The sequence below is a fragment of the Canis lupus genome, chromosome 12 (genome assembly GCF_003254725.2).
Source record: "Canis lupus dingo isolate Sandy chromosome 12, ASM325472v2, whole genome shotgun sequence".
Classification (NCBI taxonomy): domain Eukaryota; kingdom Metazoa; phylum Chordata; class Mammalia; order Carnivora; family Canidae; genus Canis; species Canis lupus.
Window position 1 is genome coordinate 24,014,960 of NC_064254.1, and position 25,333 is coordinate 24,040,292.

At 34.1% G+C, this 25,333-nt stretch overlaps 1 protein-coding gene across 31 annotated transcripts in view; it reads right to left on the reverse strand.

Annotated features, from left to right (window-relative positions):
• Nucleotides 1-25,333, reverse strand: part of DST (dystonin) — a 480,962-nt gene that overhangs the window by 147,731 nt on the left and 307,898 nt on the right. For 28 of the 31 annotated variants that reach the window (XM_025419112.2, XM_025419100.3, XM_049092202.1 and 25 more), the window contains 24 exons: nucleotides 23,893-24,012; nucleotides 21,501-21,596; nucleotides 21,281-21,408; nucleotides 18,099-18,192; nucleotides 17,636-17,790; nucleotides 16,146-16,611; nucleotides 15,937-16,065; nucleotides 15,709-15,786; nucleotides 15,444-15,605; nucleotides 15,248-15,352; nucleotides 13,068-13,163; nucleotides 12,346-12,471; nucleotides 11,562-11,714; nucleotides 11,229-11,383; nucleotides 10,885-11,011; nucleotides 10,210-10,393; nucleotides 9,106-9,263; nucleotides 8,405-8,583; nucleotides 7,714-7,852; nucleotides 6,711-6,904; nucleotides 5,390-5,552; nucleotides 4,620-4,703; nucleotides 3,800-3,907; nucleotides 3,114-3,212 (listed from right to left, as the gene is read on the reverse strand). In XM_025419112.2, coding sequence (XP_025274897.1) covers nucleotides 3,114-3,212; nucleotides 3,800-3,907; nucleotides 4,620-4,703; nucleotides 5,390-5,552; nucleotides 6,711-6,904; nucleotides 7,714-7,852; nucleotides 8,405-8,583; nucleotides 9,106-9,263; nucleotides 10,210-10,393; nucleotides 10,885-11,011; nucleotides 11,229-11,383; nucleotides 11,562-11,714; nucleotides 12,346-12,471; nucleotides 13,068-13,163; nucleotides 15,248-15,352; nucleotides 15,444-15,605; nucleotides 15,709-15,786; nucleotides 15,937-16,065; nucleotides 16,146-16,611; nucleotides 17,636-17,790; nucleotides 18,099-18,192; nucleotides 21,281-21,408; nucleotides 21,501-21,596; nucleotides 23,893-24,012 — 3,498 coding nt within the window. Of the gene's footprint in view, nucleotides 1-3,113; nucleotides 3,213-3,799; nucleotides 3,908-4,619; nucleotides 4,704-5,389; nucleotides 5,553-6,710; nucleotides 6,905-7,713; nucleotides 7,853-8,404; nucleotides 8,584-9,105; nucleotides 9,264-10,209; nucleotides 10,394-10,884; nucleotides 11,012-11,228; nucleotides 11,384-11,561; nucleotides 11,715-12,345; nucleotides 12,472-13,067; nucleotides 13,164-15,247; nucleotides 15,353-15,443; nucleotides 15,606-15,708; nucleotides 15,787-15,936; nucleotides 16,066-16,145; nucleotides 16,612-17,635; nucleotides 17,791-18,098; nucleotides 18,193-18,306; nucleotides 18,940-21,280; nucleotides 21,409-21,500; nucleotides 21,597-23,892; nucleotides 24,013-25,333 lie in introns of those variants that run through there. The other 3 variants (XM_025419115.2, XM_025419108.3, XM_025419116.3) reach the window with 1 other exon arrangement.

Here is a 25,333-nt window from a genome sequence, read left to right on the forward strand (position 1 = left end):
AACTCTTGGTTTCAGCTCAGGTCATGATCTCAGGGTGGTGGGATCAACCCCCAGTGTTGGGATCCATGCTGAGCGGGGAGTATGCTGGAGATTCTTACTCCCTCGCCCTCTGGTTCTCCCACTCATGTTCTCTTTATCTATAAAATAAATAAATCTTTTAAAAAATATATGAAAATAAAATATTTACATCTCCCTATTTTATGATTAAAGAAACAAAACACAGAATTTTGATACTACTTTGAAGAGTCAAATCAAGAAATAACACAAGGAAGAAAGAAAATTATATAAAAACACATAATTTCTAAAGTTGAATTCCTTATTTGTTTCTACTTGCCATATTATGACAATTATAATAATCAGCTGCTAATGCAAAGACAGCTATAGTCTCTGGGGGCTTTACAAAAGATGTGCTTCATATACTCACAGATTTTGTTGTTGTCGTTAATGACATGCCTCATATGAATCCACCTTGACAAGTACCTTTAGATACTTCATAAATATAAAGATATTTGTTAAGTATAAATGTTTTTAAAAATACACTTAGGGAGTCAACTCCAACATACAGAATAAAATATAAGAAAACTTTTTTTCAATTGATAGAAGAATCAATCTCAGCTGGGAGGAGTACATTCTGTACTGACTATAGGACTGCATGATCAGGGCTAATATAGAATTCCAATTTAATCTCTCTTTATTAATACCATAAGACTATTAGATTCATATCACCAACTCAAAATCCTCATAATTAGAAACCATTTAAATAGAGCAGAGAAATATCCTAGATAGCAGATTTTTTTTTCATTGAGAGGCTTTGGTAAATTTCAAGAATTTAATTTACATTATAGACACTATATCATAATTTGCTTCTTCTAATTTTTTGATCCCCAATAATTTTGATAAGAATTTCTGTTGTTTCCTTTGCTAACCCAATTTTCATAATAAGAATTCATATAAAAACATACTTTGAAGCACAACCTGCTATAATTAGTGCTCTATTTTATTTTGTTATCAGGGTCAACTCCTGGTGACATTGAAGCATTTTATCTGCTTAAATATTACATTTTCAATATTTTTTGAGATAATTTCTCACTGGGTCTTCCTCAGTTGTTTATTAAAACTCCTTTAAAACTTAGTTGTCACTAAAAGATTTTGAGCCCTCTCTTTTCTCTGTCATGTGCTGAGGTTAGAAAAATGAAAATTCTCTCAGAAAAAAAATCTTTGTTATTAAACCCTCAGTACCTTAATTACAGTCATTTTAGTAACTGTTAATAATCTCACATTGTCTAGATAATTCTGAATTTCTTGGCAAATACTACAGAAATTACTAGAAGAAATTTAATCCTATTTGATTTGCTTTCTCTTAGCGCTCAAATTTATTCATAAAAATAAATTCCTCAAGTTTTCTTTAAATGAAAACATCCTGTCCTTTAATCTCATCAACTAACATTTGATGTACTTTTCTCTCAACATAGATTAGAAAATCTCTTTATCTAACATCCATTACAGATACTCTAAAATTTCTCTATTTTGGTTTCCTCTTCTGAAATTAACTTGTAACCCTCTTTGTTTTTATGTTTATTATAAAAAATTCTGCTCTCAGACCCAGATTTCCAATGTAAGTCTTCACAGATTCAGTTTCAGAAATATCACTCTTGAGTCTGAAAACTGAGCTATATATCTTTTTTATGAGACAATCCATTAATATGATATTTTAGTGTCAATTTTTAATCAGCAAATCTTTTTTTATCTACTTTAAGTTACAGTCTCTTCATGGTCTTCTGTAAACTATAATGTTATGACTTCCTAATTGAGTATGAATCTTTTATGTTTCAAAAGATGATGAGCATAATCTGTACATCTATCAGGCTTTTTAAAAAATCTCTTGGTTCTGTCAACTTCAATTATACTTCATCACATAAACTGAGCAAAATGGCTCATATATGTGTAATCAGATATATACTATAGGAAAGGGAAAGGACTGATATTTAACTAAATATACAATTTGAAAGATCTACATATCATTTTCAGTGGGATCATATCTCTCAAAAACTGAAAATGTAAAAAAAAATTATAGATGTTCTTGTAGAGATGAGATGTATACCAACTATTGGAATGGTTACAGATATTCTGGTTTTCCTTTCTAAGCATATAGGAATCTAGTTGTAAAGACTTGCAATTAGCTATGTTAGTGATTTAGTTGCAGAAATCTATTAACTCTGAACAGACTAAAATAGTTTGCAAAAGTAGAAAATAAGAAAGTAACATCTATTAGACATCCACTACCATTTCAGTTCTTTCATTATACGAAGTTACACTAAGTAAGTATAATCATCTTCAGAAGTTCAACAGTCTAATTTAAATGGCTAATGCCTCACAATTTACTTATTTTATCATTCTACTATTTTTGTCTGTTCTGAGGGTAGGAATAGAAAGCATATCAAGATAATAGAGCATAGTATAATCCCTTCAAAATTAGATACAATAGCCTTGTGACAATATATTTTCATAAGTAACTCCTTACTCTATTTCTGAATATATTTTTTAAATGTAGAATCAAAGCAGAGAAATCCTCCAAATTAGAATGGTACTGAAATAGTCTTTTACTATATACCGTATCTTTTGGGGAACAATAAAAACAAAACAAAAAACTCCACAATCCTTAAAAAGTAGTATCATTTTTGTAGAAAAACTTGCTTCTTCTAAACTAATGGTTTTTATGTTTTAAATCCTTAAAGATGTAAATTATTTTAAAATGTATAAAATACACTTTAAGTAGTATTTCTGTAGACATCTTAACAGTAGTAACTATACTTCAAAGAAGTATATTTCTCAAATTTGAGAAAACTGAAAAAAATTCTGCCAAGCTGCCAACATTTCATAGAGCCATTTAAGACATTAACTCTAATAATATTAGCATCTTAGAGTGAAAATAAATGCTTTCCTGTTGGAGAGAATCAAAAACAAACCAAAAAATCGCAGGCTTCTACTCTTTTTCATTGTAACCATCTAATTAAATAATTTATCAACCATGTAAATTTGTCATGAAAACTTTTTTTGTTTTCCCAAACATATCGTAGTTGCTTTTTAGTTGGCTGTTCATAGTTAGTGGTTACCTCCTCTTCTTCCAGCCTCTTTAATGAATCACCAGCAAATTTAATATATTGCGTCATGAGTGTCACCAGAGCAGTGTATCGGGTCCTTAGGTCCATGAACTGCAAAAAATGAAATAAACAATAAAAGCATAATCTCCAGTTGCTCTAAATGAGTTTAATGAACACTGACTAACAGTTATAACATTAACTAGCCTTTGTGATGGTAAAATACACAATTGCCCAATAATTGTAAGTAGGTAGGGATAGGCTTATTACTGTTGTGCAAAACATACTAAATGACAATTCTTCTCTAAATTTAATTGCAAAGTGTATTTGTTATTCTCTGCAATTAATAATTAATCTTGAATAAAGCTTTTCCAAGAATTTCTGTTGTTGTTTTTACAACCCTTAGGAAAAGCACTGTTTAGGTAGAGAGTTTCTTTTTTGGAATGAGGGAAAAAGTTCTGGAAATGGACAGTAGTCAGCATTTGCACAACAGTGTGAATGTACTGAGAGCCAATGAATTGGACACTTAAAAATGGTTAAAATGGCATGTTTTCTATTATGTGTATACAAATACAAATACATAATTTCTATTATGTGTGTACAACTATAATTTCTATGTGTATACAAATATATAAATACAATTTTTAAAGTATTGTTTCTCTCTTTTAGATCGCCTCACTTCTCTCTTGTACTTTTACTACCTCTTGAATAATGAGATCTGCTGAGCTCTGCATTCTTCGGCGTTTCACAGGAGATTTTTGCTGTGAATCTACCATGGCCCGGTAGGTCATTGTTTGTAATTCATAGTCCTGTACAAGAGTTATAAGATTCAATTAATTAAAGCAAAACATTAATGCTCCATTCTACAGTGACTCAATGCACAGAAATTGAACCTAGCTTCTTTCACTGAATAACATTTAAAAATTACTGCAAAACTACATTTTTAGGAATCTATCTAATCCTGGGATGTTTCCAAGGTGGTAATAAAAATTGGAAACATTTGGGTGGTCATAAAAGTTTCCCAAGTCTCTTTAGAAGCTCATGGAATCATTTAGTTATAATATGCTAGTTATATTCAGCTTTCCTTTCCCCTGGCTAGGCAACAGAACTGTAGATCTGGATGGCTAAATAGGCCCAGACATTGGCAACTTCAACCATGGGAACTGTCTCCTAAGAAAGTCACATTCTTTCAGGGAATATTCTAGCAATGCTAAAGAAGAGAGAGAAAAAACAAACACAAGCATGCACAAATCAGTAAGAAACCAATTTCAGAGCTATACATCTATTCTGGTGTGTGTATGTATGCTGTTGTGCACGTGTGTGAGAGAGGATGAATGAAGCAGAGGCTGACATGTGACTCACATGTCCAACAGAGAATTATTAGCTAAGTGTCACAAATTAAGAGTCTCTGTTTTCACTATTTAACAGAGTGAAGTGATTTGCAGAGACTCTTTCTTAAAGTATATTGTTGAATCATATAGCTGAAAATTAAATTTGATGCAAGTAACTGTATCTTCTTACCTTCACTGTAGTTGAGTACTGTTCCGCATATTTTTGACACTCATCCATTTTGCTCTGTTTCATTTCTATTTCGGACACCAGCATCTACAAACACATAGAGTTTAGAAGGAAAAGAACAAGGAACTCTATACTATTCAACCAAGATGATCAGGAACTAAGAAATAACCATATCTTTTAATAATAAAGCTTCTTAGCCCTTTGCACTTAATATGTAATTAGGCAAATGACAAACTTCTACATTAAGCCACATAAATGACCCACTCAGGGAGGGCTTCCAAAACAGAAATCACTAAACTCTGCAGAAATCATCCAAAGATAGACTTGAAGGCCTTGAACCCACCTACTCCTGATCAAAGCAAAACTAGACACTACTGTCCTGCAAGACAGAATAAAAATCTTAAAGAATTTAATTCTCTGTCAAGTGTGGTATTTAATTTTCTACCACTAGCCATTTTTGGGATCCCAACTATTGCAGCAAGCAGAGTACTAATAAAGAGATTTCCATACTGATGATTAAATGACCATTAGAAATTTGAACACTGTCCCAGCATGCTCTTTTCTTATTCCTTATACTTTCGAAAATGACTTCCAAAAAATCAAAGTACATGATGTATGTAGGTTTGGATTACAGGATTTTAGTATTTATGATTTACTCCTTATCTTCCTCCAAATACTTGCTGACTTTTTCTTTTAATGAGGTAAAGAAAGATAATGGTCATGAATGACCAAATGCAGACAAAACCTTCATATAATAAACTGTTTTTACATACCTTCTGCTGATTCAACTGTGTGGCTAGAGTTTTACTATTTTCAGGCTGATTTTCCTGAATCTTTCTCTGGGTAGTTTCAACTTGCTGGATCCAATCATCTAACGGGTGATAAGTATCTCTGTAGTACTTCAGTGATTTGCCAATGCCTTCTAAGTCCCGTAACCTAAGAGAATAAAAACAAAGTAGTCACTGTTTCCAACAGTATCCATTAAGAGGGTGGAAGATACAGAGAGGAGAGATGAAATTACTGTACCACAGTGCACTATGTACAACAATAGGGGTGTGTGTAAAGATTTCAAGGCTACAGCACCTTGAGGACTATCTCCAAGGGCACACCATACTGGCATAGGTCGAATATAGATATTTTGGTCCTGGAGTTGTACAACTTAGTGATACTGTTTACTCCGGGTTCAAGCCTAACTGACTAAAGCTAAAAATCAGGGAAACTGGAAACGTAATCATAATTGTTATCAATCGGTATGTCTGAAGGACCCAAAGTTTGCATAAATGGCAGTTTACTTCTGAAATAATGATAAAGTAGTTCAAAAGACAGTTCAATGTGGACTCAAGAAAGTACTTCCTAGAACTGTGATTAAATAAAAATACCTCAGTTCCTGTGATTTTAAAACCACTATATTAAACCCATATAACATGTATTTTACAGAGATTCAATAATATATATTTGAATAGAATTTTAATTCTCAAGAATGGTACTATGCTATACAGGCATTTTATATGCATTTATATAAACATTAAAATGAATGAGAAAGGACACTATTCCATTTCTTTTAAGATGAGTCCTAAAAACATTCCATTTCCTTTCACTTTTTTATTTTAGTCACTGGGTGAATGATCTCAACTGTCTTATATCCTCAATTAAAATGAACACTGAGTCATTTCAATTGCTTTACACTTCTTAGGTCTAGTACAGATTCCTTCATACAGCCCCCTCAAACACATGGTAAGAACACGTTCTTACTAAATCTTGGTTATTTGAATATTGTAAGTTAGTAATAATTTCCTTTAGAAAAGGCAAGTAGATTTACTATACAGATGTCAGAGTATATCAACAGTTTTAACAACATAGAGTTGAAAAATATTTATTTTGAAGTTAATTGTCTTGCTGATTCCACCATATCAGAAAGAAATAAAATCAGGTGGAGCTCTTGCAATTAACAAAATTAACTATATATGGAAGGTAACTATATGAAATTAACTGTATATGGAAGTTTTTTTTTAGAAACCTAGAAGTTTAGATTTTACCTAGAATACAGGATAAAAATTAAATCTGTGCTGAAACTGAACAAAAAAGGATACTAACCTGTTGTCAATCTGAACATGAATATTTTGCCACCTTTCAACCAACTGATCTGCTTTTTCCTTGTGCCAGTCAAAATCAAGGTCCCGTTCTTTATATGTTTTAAACATTTCATCACTGATGGCTTTAGCTTTCTGCAACTCATCCTCTAATGCATGGAACACCTCTCTCTTTTCATCTACTTCAGATCTCCATTGCTAAAATGCATTAATTGGTGAAAGTTATAAAAATTGTCAACCACCCACTATGTAAACACATTATTTACCTAACTTTACAATTTATTTACAAATGACTGATATAAAATCAGATCAAGAAAAGACTACATTTCATATATAAAAATGATATATTAGGCTGAACCATATGGAATTGTCAATCTCTGATGGCACTTTGACCTAAAAAGAACCCCAATTTTATAAAGTTCAAGCTAATAGAATTTGCACATCAATAAAAAAAATATATTCCATGAGTAAGTTTGCTACTTCTGTCTTTCGAACTGCCTATTTCTTAAACATCTACTAATCTCGTTTAAAAATGAATACATGCATTAAAAAAATTAATGAGATAATTTTTCACAACTACTTTGCAATGATTTCATACTCAATACTTTACATACAGAAATATCAATACAGATGAGTACAGTTACCAGTCTTTTTCCTTTCCTGAATTAACTCCTCTACTTACTTCCCTGATGTCTTAAAATAACTACCTCTTTCAGCAAGAGAATCTATTAGAAATAATTTAATTTTTTGCTTCAATTGCTTTTGCTGACCCAAATTAATTATAAAAAGCTATTATTGCAAAAAGACACAAATTTCAAATGAGAAGAACTCTCCTCAAATGAAAAATGACTTATTTACACTAAGGTACGGTTATGTAGAGATATGAAATGAAATTAATATAAATGTATTCAAATTAAGATATTTACTAGTTGATATTTGAAGATCTAGGTACTAGAGAAATTTTTAGAGTGTGATCTTAGCAAATAGCCATAAATGAGGTGCATTACCTTTAAAGTACTTATTAGATTCTCAATGTTATTCTTGTCAGCTATAACTGCTTCTTCTTCACACAGTTTAGTTTCATAGAGTTTAACAAGAGCTTCTGCTGCTTGTGTGTTTTTTAACACCAAATTAACAGTTTTCAGTCTAAAAAAGAGAATGCAACAATAGCCTCTTATTAGTAAACATTTATTTTCCAATAATGCAGTCCTGAAGAACCATTTATGATGCAAGATATAGCATGTTCTTCATCTTGGAATATGAAACACACTGACTACAAGATTAACATTCAGCTAACTCTCTTCTTAATGGAGGGCATGTGCTCCAATCCATGCCCTGCCCTGCAGATGGTATATTTTGTAAGAGATTCCAGGGTAAGGTGGTCTTCTTTCAAACCTTATTCAGAACAAGCTTGAGAGGAAAGTTCTATAAGCTACAACAGCTGAGGGACTAAACCCATAGGCAAAAATGTGGGAAAAGCATACACATGCCCTATTCCCTCAGGCATATTTCTTTTCAACAGAAAGCATAATAAATCCAGAGAAACATTTAATAGATATTATTAAGACAAAAAAGGGATTATTTACATTCATAAAAATGAATGTTTTTAAATGAACAGCATATATATATGTTTATATATATACACATAACTATGGGAGTTAAATGAAGCAAATTTATATTAAAACAGAGGTTACATACTTATCTATGTAAGTAGAAGACATAGAATAGACTTGGTTCATGTTCTGAATGACCACACCGAGCTCAGATCGTAAGGTGGGAACTGATGCAGAGGTTGCTGCTTGACTGAAAAATTCTTCACATTTATTCGTGATTGTTCCCAAATCATCTTTAAGTCGCTCCAGTTCTTTCTTTAGTTTCTATAGAAGAGAGAATAAACACGGGTATTAGGCTAGGACTCCACCTGGGGCATCTTTTCTAAAACAGCTTGAAAACACACAATTTACATTATAATCACTGACTTAAAAAACTACGTTATGTATTCTTTACTTTTTCTTTATCAAGGAAACTAAGCCTGGGCCTTCAAGTTTTATCATCAGTAATTCCTTTACTGCCCATCTCCTCGGGCACAAACATGTAACTTAGTGCTTCTGCATCCAGCAGCTGATCAATAAGCATTCACAACTGTCACTATAAGAAACCCCGAGACACTCTATCATAATGGGTGAAAGGGTACACGTTTCTGCATTTACCTAAGTCAAAGGCAAAACTGAATTAGAAAATTCTCATTCACGATAAGCAATAGATACATAATCAGAACTCACGTGGTGACCAGTGGGCAAAGCTGAGCCCATGAGAAGTCACCGGAGTCAACAACGAATGTCATTGTGACAGTAATTTACCTTGAGTCCATTATGTCCCAAGATAGTTACAAATCTCACCTCCTGCTCTGTGATTCTGAACACACTTTCATGCAAATCATCTCTTTCCAATGGAGTGCGGATCTGTCTAATCAACCGATCCTCACAACTCTCTAACCGAAGTCTAATGTTTCGAACTTCAGAGATGTAGAGGTTATACACAGACTCCTCTTGCTCCTCTGTGAAAATAAATATAATGTTTGGAAAACACTTTGTTCTCTGTCTTCTGGATGTTGCTGTTAACATTTTAACTTGGCAGTTTTACTACCACTGGACATAGCTGGTCAGACTAAGGTCACCCACCAGTCATTACCACAATCCCACCCTAAGGATATAAACCTTCAAATAATAGACCTTATAATTTATGAACAATTAATAAAATTTTCCTAATGCTATCTAAGTCCCAATTTCTGATTTATGATATCCAAGGAAAGTAATATATTACGCTGTTATATGTTCACAAAAATCTGAATTACATTAGCTACAGGTTAATTTTTAAAATTTAAAAAAATTCCTTAAAAATGAAAGGTAGATAAAGAATTTGTTAATGTTTAAAAATATTTTAAATAGATTACTAATAAAGTTTTTTGTCTCTAAGTGATATTAAAAGAATTAATAAAATATATATTTAACAAAACTTAACTAGACAAAAATCTTCTCCTTTAATCTCTGTATAAAATCCAAGTTTTGTTATGGGATATCTCTGTACCTTCCTCTCAATTTTGCTAAGACTCTTAAACTGCTCTAAAAAAAATCAAGTGTTTTTTTTTTATCCAGGTGTGATACATGGAAAAATAACTGAATCTTTTCAAAAACTAGATCATTCTGAACATTACAAAATAGTGACAATGTTGAAAAGTAGATGTATTAAGAATTCACTGCTTGTCCCATTATTTGGTTGGCATCTTTTTATTAATTGATCACTTAAAAATAAATGAACCCCCCCCCCTTGCATCTCCCTACTACAACTGTGCTTTTAATGTTCCAGCACCTGTGTCCACCTATTATAGGCTGAGTAATATAACACACCGAAGATCAAGATACCCACTGAGAGTAAAAAATAGCCTGGACTAATCACCCTGAGAGGAAAAAAAAAAAAAAAAGATAAGGATTCCCATGCTTTACCTCTTTCTGCTGATTTAAGAAGTTCTTGATAATATTGCTTACAAACATTAACCTCCTTCTCCAGTTGTGTTATATCTGAGCCCGAAAATATTTGGGATTCCTGGCTATCTTCCAGAAAATCTTCAAAACGAGATTGTAGGTTACTCAGAACTTGCTGATGTTCACCAGGTAACATTGTCTTTATCTAAAGAAGACCAATGATCCATATGATCAAATGATTATAGTACTAACAGCTAAATTTAAATGGGATAGATCTTAGGTTAGGGTCTTCTGGTGTAGGTCAGTTCATATTAATAGTGATAAATAGAAGAGTGATTTGAAATTAATGTTATTTTTATTAACAATTTCAAGTTTTAATAGATTAGGAAAAACAAGAGTATAAAATATCAAAAAATGAGATCAAACTATATCCATCCCTGTAAGTCCAAACAGCATATCTTCTCTTCCCAAAATGTAATAAACAGTGAATGAAATATGTGATCTCCAGATATCCACCATTCTTAGAAAGTGCCATGTACATAGCAAGTATGTAACAAAATATTTATTAAATGGATGAATATTAACATGGATCTGCTGGACTCCATCCTATTCGCGAACAAATACACACTCCACCCCTCATAATAATGTGCCCCACATTTTTGGACAGATTAGGCCAATATGTAGACTCATACTTACTGAAGCCACATTGCTAGCTCGAATTCTGTCAATTTCATTGATGAGATAATGCCAGGACACTACACTCTTCATGTTTATGTGAGACTCATGCCAAAGAGTCAGGACATTCTGATACTGTTGCTCAATTCTGAAATACATGAGAAATACAGACAAACTAAACACTGATTAAGCCTTTCCACTCCCTCTGGAAACACGTATAATTTTTCTTTCTGTTGTAAACTATCCCATCTTTACTAGTTCAAGATCTTTCTGATCCTATGGGTCTTGACAAAGTATTGATTGTTTTGTTAACCTTCAGAGAGCCTCCAAACACAGTTCTGTGTGTTTAGTAAATGCATACAAACCTGTTTGCAAAGTCAACTGCTTCTTTGTTTGGTGGAGGAACTGTAAAGCACACAGATGGGACCATAGCCTCATTCCCAGTAGGGCTAATGACTTTCCATTTAGCACGATGAGAATTGTTGGCCAAAACACATTCATCATCTTTGTAAATGGTTATCTGGTTTCAAATGAAGAAAAGAATAACCAAATGAGGTCACTGTTGACTAATCCTTTACTAATCCCAATCTTGGGACTTTTTGTTTTTTTGAGGTAGAAAACTTTACCACTGGTCAGCAATATGACCTCATTTTTAAAAGGTAAGAATAATGCCAAAAATTGGTCTATTTCTAGAATACCTCAATTTGTCTGTAGTCACAGATAGCTTTGATCGGAATAGAAGTTTTGAGTGTACAGTCAGGATTCCTTGGCTTCAGCTGAATTATTGTTTTTGCTCTCCCCATCAGGCTTGCTATTGTGCTTTTATACTGCAAAAGTTCTTCTTTCTCTTCCTAAGTAATAAATAAGACAGATTTTTAAAAATTAAAAGACTTGTACTCTTTCTTCTTTTAGGGCTTTACACAAGTAAAATTTCATCATAAAAGTTTTCCCTGACCACTTGGTCTAAATATTCAATCCCTCTCTGCCCCTCTTACATCTCTCTTTCCTTGTTTTGTTTGGTTGGTTTTTCCTCTTTAGCATTTATCACTATACCACATACTTTACTTTTTTATCACGTTTATTGTCTGCTCCCCCTCTAGCAGGTAAGCACCAGGAGGGTAGGGATTCTTCTCTGTTTTTTTCACTGCTCTATCTCCAGTACTTAAAACAGTGTCTAGGCTCTAAGAAGTGCTTAGTTATTTGTGAAGTGAATGACTAAACACAGACACACATGCACATACACACACACAGAATACTCTCAAAACAATTATTTAAAATATCAAGGCAATCACATAAAAAACTCATCTGTTGTACTTGTTATCAAAAAATACTAAAGCTGAATGCTTGATCGAATGAGGTGGAAATACCAAGAGTATCAATAAAACATAAAGTTCTGCACACATAAAAATACGATGAAATACTAATCTAATCCGGATTATCCAGGATTGGACTGATGAAATGCATAGGTTTTTGTATGAGTACCATTGACTCCTGAACAAGGTCTTCCAGTTTGTGAATACTGCTTGATCTATCACAGCTGTACTTGCGCTGAATGGCGTCCTTCAGATTCCTTAAGTAATCAGTTGCTTCTTTGGCATCATTGAAAAACTATAAAAAGATGAAAACTGGCAGTTAAGAGTATATTAAATGCTAGTAAACCTAGAGTTGTCAGATCCGAGTACCAGAGCCCCGTGGATCCCTCATGAGGGAGAAGAGAGTAAAATCATAAGACCACTTAATAGTCACATCACTCCTTTACCCAAACAACTCTTGAGTTTGGAGAATTATCAGGAAACCGAAGTGTCTAAAGTATATCTGTATTGCATTTTGGCCCTATATTATTTTGGCTAAAGTTCGGTTTTCCTTGAGGGTCCAAATGATTTTTAAGTAGGAATGATATTCTAAAGAACATTTTAAAACTTAAAAATTAAAAAAAAAAATAAAAGCTCTCTGTAATTATTCCCTTGTGAAAGATATTTATAAGATATTTTCTGACATTTTTAAAGGTTTTAAAGGATTTCCTCCTTAATGGATTGCTTCAATCTATCCTATAGGACCATATGTCCCATATATCCTACAAATAAAATATTTATTTTATTTCCTCTGCACATTAAATACATGTCCCTAATTAACATGAAGATACTTTTTGTAAAAAGGCCAAAATCATAGTACTATCAACTGACATTGTGGTTCGATTCGTATACCTCAAAATATGCAGTGTTTTCCTTTATGTGCTGCTCCACACATTGGCACAGCTGTAATATCCAGCTCCACTGCGTCTGCATTGCTGCTCGGTAGGCCTTAGAGATGAAACACAGCCATTATAACTGGCTGAAGAGTAATGACATACATAATATAACAAAGCTTTTAAAGGTGTAAAAACTCTGCTATCCAAATAGATGATGAGATTGTTTTAACAGAGTAAGACTTGAAAATTAGGGTAGTGAAATGACCCTCTAATATAAGAGTCCGTACTTGCACAAAGTCAGTCCTAAGCATTTACATATTAAATTTAAAATAAAAATGTAAAAATACACACAGAAATAGATTGTTCTGTAGTTTTCTTTGTCTTTGTTTCTAAAACTTGAAACAAAACTAGAAGTTCTTTGGTGGGAAGAGGGGTGACTTAGGTGTTTGTTTTTGCCAGGGAAAAGTTTGGGGAGAGTAAAGAAGAGTGTAATCTCTTATCGCTGTAATTCTGGAACTATAATTATTATAACACTAAGAATTTTTATTTAAAATATTTTTGAATTTTTAATATGAAGTGAATCTCTCATGAAGCAAAAGATAACTGAGAGAACATCTACTTCATAAAGAAAACATAAAACACTTTTTTATATTTAAGATGCCATTCACTGATGTCCAGCAGAGGGCGATCTAGATGCTTTAATGAAAAGGTCTCTTAAGCTTGTTCTTCCCCTTTGGGAAAAACTGCTGAGCTATGCTCAGGCAGGCTTTCTGAATGAAATATACAGTGTAGCACTGGAAATCTGGCAACATAGAGCGGTCATATTACCTGTGCCCTCAAATTAAGCCACTATGAGCAAATTGGCTATAAAAGACATCATTGTGAGTTGTTAGATTATTAGTTTCTTTTCTCATATAACATTTGAAATAGTGTTGATAATTAAGTAAATATTATCTGTGTACCCACAAGATGCTGAACAGGCCAATGGAATTGTAAAGATGACTCAGGCTTAATTTTATCCCTCAAGAAACTTTTAGTTAATTAGATTAACATCTCTACATAAAAGTAATCAGGTTCACATTCACATTATCCAATCCCATTAAAATTCTTGGCCTGTAATCATAATCCCTAACAGTTTTCATCTCTACCTTGAAGAATACTCTATTTTTAGTTTATCATCATACAAAAGTATATCCAGACCCTTCATTATTCTAATTTGCTTTCCCTAGTGTTTCCCCTACTCTTCGATGTCTTTAACTTCCTATATGGTATTACATGCACTTGAATGACTATATTATTATATGAAGAATGTCAAATATAACATTCCCAAAACTTCTACTGGGGCCTAAAATTTTACTAATCTTTTGTATCGTGGAAATTTCAGTGAACAAAGACTATCAGATGCCTCTCCTCAACTGCGAAAGTTTGAAGCATCTCACATTTTAAGCAGAGCTCCATTTGTTTCTTCTGCCAATATACCATGTTTCCCCATCTTTGATGCTCCTCTCATTCTTATATAACCCCCTTTACATTTAGAAAGTCACTAACTCTAACTAGTATATGTTAGGACTAAAGAGTAAATACCACTACCACATGGGAAACCTGATAAATCCTACACCAATTTTCCACTTCTGGATATGAAATGTGTGCACTATACCATAAGGCTTTGCCGGGTTGTTGTTCCAATACACCTCACAAAACCAGACCATGAATAAAATTATTAAGTAATAATAACAAATACTTCCTGAGAAATATGTACCAAGAACCGCACTAAGTAAGAGTATGTCATTTGTCTCATTTTTACCACAGCTCTATGGGTTAGAAGGATCACCCCCATTTTACACAGGTGAGGGGGGCTAAGTAGGTTATATCACTTGCACAATATCACAGTCAGGAAGAAATAAAAAAATAAAAGTTTGTGAAGTCAAGATCCTTCATATTTATTGTAATACATCTCTTTAGCCATGGAAGTTGACAAAGGTACCTTTATTCTAAGTGATGAGTGGGTGACACACTTAGAAAAAGCAAGAGTTAAAGGTAAGAATCACTATGAATATGTCAGAAACATTATTTTTGAGCCACACTGTAATAAAAGTTTGATAGTTTGTATTTTTTAATTTATCAGCAATAAAAGGTTCTGAAGAGTAATCATCAACTGTTAATATTCAACTACGACTGTTACACTTCCTGACTTACCTCAATCGTTAATCGGGCTGGGTGATTTTCCAAAAGTAGTTGCTCTGCTATCTCCTGAACAGATTTAATATTTTCTTCTTTTTGGTCAAGTTCTCTCATTAATTCCTAATGTAAGAAAGAATAAAGAAGCAAGGTTAGAAAAAAGACCTATACCTGAGATACAACTTAGCCATTCAATGACAAAGGCTGTACGTACAGCATGGTAATCTTTTTTCCGAGCTATGTTGGTATTTCTTTCACTCCAATCATAAGCAACTTCCTCCTCTTCTTTTTCATTCAACCAAATAAGTTCATTAGTTGCACGAGTTACAAAATTATGGAGTGTATCAAGGTGCCGTTCCTGATTCCGGGATGTATTCTTTATTTAAAAAAAATCAATTTTAAGAATCATGTCTTGGCCAAATAGAGATAAGGAAAATTCTTATTAAAAGTTGTAAAAAAAAAAAAAAAAAAACACTTACCAAGAGTTTTGCATACTGATTCTCTAATCGGTGTAACTTTTCGGTGTAAGTTAGTTTCAGAGGTGCTGTCATTTGGATCTATAATATGGGATAAAAAGACATTGAGGTTTTAGGGATATTTCTGACTCATACTCACTACATCTATTATTTTGTTACAGGATTTTATTTAAAAAGAGCAAAACAACAGCAAGCTAAAATGAAATACATACAGATTTTAAATTCATATACCTCACTGATTTTAGCTTCTTTAAGGCTAGATTCAAATTCTTCAATAGCTCGGTGAACATTTTTATGATTTTCTAAATGGCTTTCAACACTTGGCAAATCTGAACCCCACTCAGTGCGGTCCAGCTGCACCTTTAAACAGAAAGATACTAGAGTTAAAAGAGAAAGAGACAACAATAAAGACTGCAACTTTCAGGTAAACATTCTTTTACCTGCATTTCATCAACCCAATTCAAAAGATCCTGAACAAATTTCATGTTGATTTCCTCTTCTGTCAAATTCTGATCCAGCAAAGAAGACTTCAGAAGGGGCTTTCGGATCTGCATTAACTTTAGAGTTTGCAATGAATTGGTCTCTACTCCTGAACTGAAACTTGGAACTAATCCCCCTGATGGGAAACCAGGTGTATAAGCCGGAGTGACAGATGGAGTCAGGCGGGAAGTCAGACCTGATGAGAGGCCTGATGTCACACTAGAAGGGGTCAGGGAAGGCGTTAAACCCTGTGTCAGTCCTGTATTCAGACTGGGGTTTAAGGTCTGTGCAAATCCTGAGTTTAAACTTTGAGTAATTCCTGATATCATGAGCTTTGTTTGTTCCGTTGTCAGCATGCGTCCTTTGCTGTACACGGAGGAACATTCATTCCTTAAGGCCATAATTTCATCACGAAGTTTTGCAACCCTGAAAAGAAAATCAAAAGGGATAAATTATAAAAGGCATTGTTCACAAAGAGTGAACCCTAATGCCAACCGTGGTCTAAATTAGTTAGTTAACTGTAATATATTGATATTGGCTCATCAATTGAAACAGTTGGATCATACTAATTCAAGATGTTAATAATTGAGGAAGGGGCATATGAAGAGGATATGGGAACTCTATACTTTTCAATCCATTTTTCTGTAGACCTGAACTGTTCAAAAAATAGCCTACTAAAAAAAGTCTATGTAATCATATTGATAAAATTTTGCATCACAATTTTTTTCACTGAACTTCACGCTATAAGCACTTTCCATATTATCACATAGTCACTGCACTATACTGTGATCATTCTCCTATTGTTTGACATGTAGGATATTTCCAAATTTTGTTATTATAAAATATCTCTGACATGAACAAACAGCTTTTTTCTATATTTATTTATATATTCTCTATATTTAAAATTATTATAAATTCTTAAAAGTGAAATTACTATTATAAATTCTTAAAAGTGAAACTACCATTTATAATTTTTGCTTTACATATATCTTACATATATATTCGTAATATATACAGTCTACAACCTGAAAAGGTTCCATCCCTACCCCCAAACCCACTTCTCAGAGATACAGAATTTTACATAAGTTTTTTCCCAACATTTTGTTATAAACACTTCCACGAAAGGATAAATAGAAAAAGTTAAAAATTGAGTTAAAAGGCTCCTTTCCTTATATTTTCCCTTTTTCAAATGTCATACAAATATTTTACCTGTAAGTTAGTTACTACAGTATTGTAGGCACTATAAAGTATTTTTCCTATTACTTATCTTTGAAGAAAAAATACCTACTTAACATATCAAAATATATCAGGATTAAGGTGACACACATTTTCAACTGAAAAGAGCATAAGAAATAAATTTCATAAAACTGTCATAACTCTACAACTCTCATCACAAGTGTCCATGAAGCAATTACACAAAGCACAGAGTATGAATAAGTAGGAATCTTACCTCTGTACCAACTGATCTGCCTGGTAGTATTTTCCATCAATAAGAATCTGTACATCAATTACATGCTGGCGTAAAAGGTTCTCACATTCAAGTATATATCCGGCAATTTCTGCTTCATTCTGAAACTGCACTCCTGATTCTAATCTTTTAGAATCCTGTATTTTAAAAGAACTCAACATTAATTCTTTGAAACAAGTTTCAAAACTAGCCTCAAATATAAAACCCAAAATATTGGCATGAAAAGCTACTTGGGTCTTCTGTTTTCCCTTTTGGTTCAAATATACATTCTCTTTTTGCTCACTGTTCCTCAAAACAGGAAACAGTGATCACAATCATTAACAAGCTTTAATTTTTCAGTAGAGGACAATACCAAGAATCAACCAAATGTTATACGAAAGTTTTAGTTCAAACAAAATATAGACCCCCTCCACCACAGTCCCAATGGCTCCTAAAATTAACTTACGGACTGGAGAGCATTTCGGGCAAGGATCAGTTTGTCTTCGCAGATGACACTGTCCCTTTGAACTCGGTTGGCAATCTGCTGCAACATTTCCAACCTAAAAGAAGAGACAAAATAAATTAAAGCCTCTCCCTTTGAAGTCAGAGTTTACCATCCCTGAAAAATGCCTCCCTGCCAAAAGTAAAACAATCCTATGACAAGGATTCAATACCTGCGTCCATCAAAGGATTCATTGCCGAAGCTAATGCAGGAGTTGATCAGTGTTGGACCACAATTAACCGAGAGAAAGTTTTCATTTGAATCCAAACTGGTTCGAGTGCTAGTAGTGTTACTAAACACAGAATCACTGCTTCGGTAGCTGTAACTACTACTGTGCATTTTTATTCCTGAAATGATGTCCCTTCTTTGACTATTCCAAGTAGACTAAAAAGTAGAAGGTCTGCTAAGAGCTCTACTTCTTACGGTGAAAAGCACCAACTAATTGTCACAGCCGTAATGTCTCCTTAAATATGCTCCAACCTGCATATTAAACACGCAGCAAATAATACACTGATAGCTATTCAAAAGAATCTCGCCTAAAGCCATGCGTTTGCTAGCTGAGGTTTGCCTTTTGTAGCCTGCATTAAAACTCTACAAGTATGGACAAGGCAGGCTGATCAGGGCGTCACTGGAAAAGATTTGCCAAATATTTTCATCAAGAGTCATCCCACTGCAGCCACCCTAAAAAACAACTCAGACACCTCCCTGAAGCCCAGGTACAATTAGTAAAGGTTGTTTGGGCAAAACCAATCATCAGCTCACAAACACAAATATTCAATAACAATCTGACTTTTGCACCAGGTCTGTCCTAAGAAACATAAGGCTAAAAACTGGTACTTATAAGTACCCGTAAACAAATGAGTTTGATAAGAAACGAAGTACATTTCCATTTTAATTGCCATGTCATCTGTTTATCAGGTTAAATTAACTGTAAAAGTATCCATTGTCCTTTCTTTGTATGATATGCTCTCAGGAATGTTATCTCTAATCTTACAACAGTCACTTTATATTTTTAAAACCAGAGTGCTAAGTAGAATATCAATGCAATGCTTGCAAATTCAACTTGTCTGTGCCTGTTTTTTTCCTTTCAATAGGTTACTACATGGCAAAAGAACACTGGTTCTTTCTCATTTATCTTTTACACATTCCCATGCCACATAGGTATTATTTGCAATTAATAGTCCATGCCAAAAAACTTGTTGCATCAAGAAAAATGAAGGCATTTATCCAACCAAGCTCGTAGAACATTTTCATAATCCCAACAATACGAAGCCAGAACTGTTGCTTCTGCACTCTAAAGGTAGATATTTTTCTTTTCAGATGGCAAGAAAGGGGAAATTTGAGAGTGCCATGTCAAATATAGTTAGTTAACAGAAAAGCTTGAAATAGTGACAGCATCACTAGCATTTATTAAGCAATTATTATGTGCTAGGTAATTAACTAATAATTTTACATGCATGACCTCATCTCATACTCAACCACCATATGTGGTAGGTACTATTAGAGCCTGTTTACAAATGAGGAAACTGAGGCTTACAGAGGTTAATGAACTTGTCTAAAATTACATGACCTGCAAATTGAGCTAAAAATCTAATCCACAACTTACTAGCTTGCGGACCTTGAACTTTTGACCATCGCATTAAAATCCAGCTACTATTATGACAACTAAAAATCTATTCCATATCCTTTCTCAGACATACTTTTCCATTATTTCTAATGATTAGCTTAGTGTATAATTTTAATCATCCAGAATTATCTCCTCCATAAAAGGTCCATCTTAGGTATTTCAAGCTTATTTTGGATCTGGATCCAGTTATGCAGACAGAATATTACACTCTAACAGGAATGTAACTGGTAATTTAATAAATGACTGATAAGTTAGACTTGCTTTCATATCTTCAGTGCATTATTTCCTATTTCAACAATGTGGAAGTCGTGTGTGGGGCACAAAGAACTAAGTGCCTCTCTGTGTCCCAGACACTGCATTAGCATTGGCAACAAGGAAGGCAGCAAAAACAAGTCTGTCTCCACATTCTTAGAGCTCCTAATTGTCAACAGGCAGCCCTTAATCAAACAATCACAGTAATAAATATAAAATTACAACTGAGATATGAAGGAACAATACATGTAAATATGAGAATTATAACCAAGATATCTAAACCAGCCTGAGAGACCAAGGAAGTTAACTGAGGAAGTAACACTGGAGCTGGGATCTGAGAGTGAAGAATGATGGGGAGGATAAAGGAGACTTTCCCATCAAAGGAAAAGATGGTGCATAGATCCTGTTTGGAGGAGGGCGGGACCTTGGTACATCAGGGCTCCTAAGAGACAGTGTGGCTACACTCCAGAGAGCAAGAAGGGTGTTAAGTGAGGTGGGCAGAGAGGCATATCTGACCACACATAATGGCCTTATACTGGGACGCCCAGCTCCTCGGGAGCTTGCATCTCACAAGGAACAGAGATCACAATTCCCTTCCCAAGTGCCACAAGTCAGGTTGTGAGGTAAGTACTATAGTGGAGACAAAACCCACTCAATAGATGTCTCCTAACCACTAAGCAGTGCTTTCCTGGGCAACTGGTGTAGTGGGAAAGACAGAATGATAGTCAATGATGATTTCATGGAATAAATGCACTTGCAGAAGTAGGAATTTGAACCAGAATCTCCTGAGTGTTTTCTAGATGCCACTTCACTGCGCTTTAAATGAAGACAGACTAGACTCTTGTTTCCATTGCCCCATTGAAAGAAGGCCGTAGCAAAAACACAGCAAGAAACAAAATACATTAATTGTTGATCTACATATCAGCTTCTGGATCCAGGTCCTGATAACTTAAAAGCCAGTATTGAAAATTCTCACAGGTAATTTAGATTATTAGATGAGACTTCACATACCAACCCAGCCTATCAGGTCCTATTTAAACATTCCTTCCCTGATTTATTCCTCAAATCTCCTAGAAGAGTTTCTGGATAAGAAAATGAAGAAATAGACTAAGTGACTTATCCAGGGTCACACAGCCAAGGAAATGAAAAATATAAATGTTGTTCCTAGGTCTGCCTGTCTCCAAAATTTAATTTCTTTCCACGAGAACAAAGAGTTATCTCCCCACACCCAGCCTGATACGCATGACAGAAAACACCTCCAGCCTACCTTTCTACTTCTGGACGAAGTGCCTTCTCCCTCTCGAGCATGGCAATAATGAGTTTCCCCCATTCTTTCTCTATGTCATTTGGATGATAACCTTGTAGTAGTTTGATACGTCCAAATTCTATCCAAATCTTGAGAAAACAAAAAAAAAATTTAATATGAAGCAAGGATGTAAAAAAAAATAAAGATTATGCTTGACAATACAAAGGAAATTTCTACTTACCTCTAATAACTTATATAGGCGTTTGATTTTTGATTTTTCTGTCTCCTTTGGTGGAATTTCTGTTTCTTTAAACTGTAAATACTGATTATAAAGTGCCTAAAATGAAAGGCAAAATAAATGAAGGTCCAAACTTCAAAGACCTATTTTCATTACTGCATAATGTTACCACTTCAAATGCTACTTACTGTGTCCTATGCATTAAATGGAATTCCTTTATAAAACTGACATTCAAGGATAATACCAATTCCCAGCTAGTCAGTGACTAGGTTACAGTATGCAAGATTTGACAAGGGTGTAATTACTGATGTGAGCCATGATTCAACATGTGCCATGCAGGGATCTTGATAATAATAAACCATGGCAGTGTTTAGGTGGTTCTACTAAAAATCTCTCATCATACAAATAAACAAAAAACACATGTCCTTTAAAAGTTGCACTTTCCAAATGTTGCACTTTAGCTTTTAATTTTTGGAAAAATAATTTGATGCAATTCCTATAAAGGAAAAAAGGTTCTCTTCTGAATCATGGATCTATCCTTGAAAATGGAATTCTACTACACAGAACTCTGACTATATAGCTAAACCTTGCTTTCAACGTTCCATTGGCCAAGTTAAACAGATCTTTTAATAAACATAGATGTTATTGGTTGCTATCATTACAGAAGTTTCAACCATATAATTAAATGATCTAGTTTGTACATACTAATTTGAAAATCTCTTAAATATAACTTATTAAAAAGGACCTTCATAAAAATTATGTAGATGAAACCTATCCACATTTAATAAGTATACACTAATTATTTCATTTGAATTCATGCTGGTTTTTTTTTTAATCCCCTATAAATCCTCAGGCAGTCACATTTCTGAAGGGTTCCATTCGATGTTTGGCTGGCTAATGAAATACTGGCACTCCCCATGTTTTCTCCTGTGTATTATGTTCTATCCTAGGCATCAGCAAGTAATCTGTGTAGTCCTCAAACTTCTTTCAAAACTTTAAGAATAAGCATTAATCAGAAGTCAGTACAAATTTACCCAAGTGTTTGGACAATAAGAATCCATTTGGAAATAAGTTGAACTTGAAGCCTGAAAATTGCTTTGAACTCAAAATGCAATGCTTCAGAATGTCCATTACAAAATAAGCTCATAATGCCATTATGTGCTAAACACCATGCCTGACAGATGTGGTGAAAGAAGGGGAAAATCTTTCTGGCCCTGGAAAGGTTTGCATCCACATAGGGAGACATCACACAAACAACTTTAGAACACTTAAAAAGCATCAAATCAACACATGCAAAGGAACTTTGTGCCAAGGACAAGCTCCCCATGGCAATGTGAATAAAAACTGTTTCACAGATGTTCTGTACAGATACATGAACACAATTAATGACTTTAACAGGATCCACCCTGGGTTATTACAGTTTTTGCAATTCCAGTTTGATCAAAAACATAAAGCCTAGAATTCAAGGAATTAGACTTTGTTCTTAATATTCACATTATCAGTTTCTTGAAATGAAGCAGATTACTTTGTTATTGCAAATCCAAATATACAAAATCAGATGTTATTCTTCAATAAGTATACATATCTATAATTCTTTGATATTTCCATAATGTCTTTGCCTCAAAGAGTTGGACCTGTTTTTAGGTAGTAGCAAATGTTTTACTAAATGAATTAATTTATACTGGAAGTCAGGTATGCATTTTTGATTCCAAGGTGAGATAGAGTATGTACCTCTTGCTATACAAAAAGAAGCTTCTGAAGCCGTTTTAACAGGGTTCAACCACAGGCACATTCCCAACCACTGTTAAACTTGTCCCAGCTTCCCAGGGACCCTGCTGCATCAGCCATCTATCTGGTGGGTTCCAAGCATTCCCCAGGCACCAAAAATAATTTGGCAATGTCAGTTCCAGGGTCTCTCAAACTACATCTTATTATTCTCAACAATTCAAAGCTAAGACACTATAAATCTCATTAAGATGTTGTTACTGTTACATTTTCATAATTAACATTTACCTCCATTTTCTCTGAATAATAGGAGATGAACAATTTTAAAATTGCCTATTTATTAGTGGCTTGCCAAGGGTAATTTTTCTTGAACTTCTAGAATTATTGAATTATTATAACATGATTTAGAAGCATAATAATTAGGGCACCTGAGTGGCTCAGGTGATTAGGCATCCAACTCTTGATTTTGAATCAGGTCATGGTCTCAGCATCGTGGGATTGAGTCTGCTTAAGGTTCTCTCCCTCCCTCTGCCTTCTCTCCCACTCATATGCTCTCTTAAATAAAGTAAAAAAATTTTTTAATTTTTTTAAGTTTAATAATCCAAAAGATAAAAATTTTAAATGTTTAATAATCAACTCAATCCTTTGTAACTTCTACAGTGACACAAACCTTTAGTTCCACAGGATTATTAGGAAATGTTCTCTCAGACATTGTGGTCACATGGTGTCTAATCCACTGAATGAGGTAGTTCACCATATTCTGGTATTCAATCCATTTGACTTCAACATCCTGAAACAAGAAAATGACAGAAAAGATCTACATCTGCAGATAACAACATTCATATCTAACACAACTTAGTCAGAGGTCATTCTGTGAATTTACAGGTCTTTAAGCTGTAGACTAAAGCCTATAGTGAGAACCAGTACAATTATCTTCTCACTTTTTACCCAGTCCCACATAAATAGCTTTAAAAACATGCTAGCAACATTTGACAACAAAGTAGCCCAATGAGTGCTACTTCTGATCCAGAGATAGTGGCTGGCTGGGGTACTATGTTAAGAAGGCTTCTGAGGCTGCATCCAAATGCAGCAAGAAAAAACACTATGGTCATTTTGGGATCTTTTTCAGGCACCCAAGAAGAGGGACTAATAGTGTGTACAAGCCAGGATAGCTGGCATTGTCCTCCAACCTTTCTAGATCTAAATCAACTGTCTATCTGAAACTCAAAGATCTACATAAAATGTAGGATAGTATGTAGGAATGAAAACTATAGGAAATGTATATGATAGGATTACTCATTAAGCAGACTTCAAAAATGGAGGAAACTGGAAGGCTGTCACCTGCTATGTTCAATTAAGTATCTGATGAGTGCTTATTATGTTCAAAGCATTGTGTTAAAATGTTGCAATAAGAATTTAATACTTTAAGACAATACCTTTTATCAAAGAGTTTACTGTCTAGATGGAGAGGAAAGAGAGTCACAATATAAACAGTTAAGCAAAATGAAAAGCAGTATTTAATTAGGTGTTGAAATACCTGAGACAGGTAGTAATACTAACGGTTGAGGTAATAATCAGGTAAGCACAAATATGCCTCAAAAGGTCACCAAAGGGTTCTGGGAAAGGTAGTCCCTGAGCAGTTCTGCAACAATCAGTAAGTGATTCTTTGGTGGAGTCAGGGGAGAGAGAAAAGATAGGGAGTCCCAAGTGAGTCAGGCCTCTGAACTAGAAATGCCCTAGCTACCAGCAAACAGTCTGTAAAAAAAAGTAAATAAGCAAAATTAATATATGCAGAACTCTGAATGTCAGAATATCTAGACTGGATTTCACCTTACAAACCATACAAGTAATCACTGAAAGTTTTCAATCTAAAGACATCAGGTTTTAGGAAGATTGGTTTGGTGACAAGTACAGTATTGATGGGAAGAAAAATACAATGGAGATGGAAAAGTATGAAAAAGCTTTCATCCTAGTTTTACTGTGAAGGGGTAAGAGTCAGGAACAGGGTGAAGGCAGTGAGAAGGTAAGGCAAGGAATGGTCACAAGAAACATTCTCAAGCAATGCTCGATACTGCATTGTTGGTAGACATCACAGCTGGGGATGAACATGA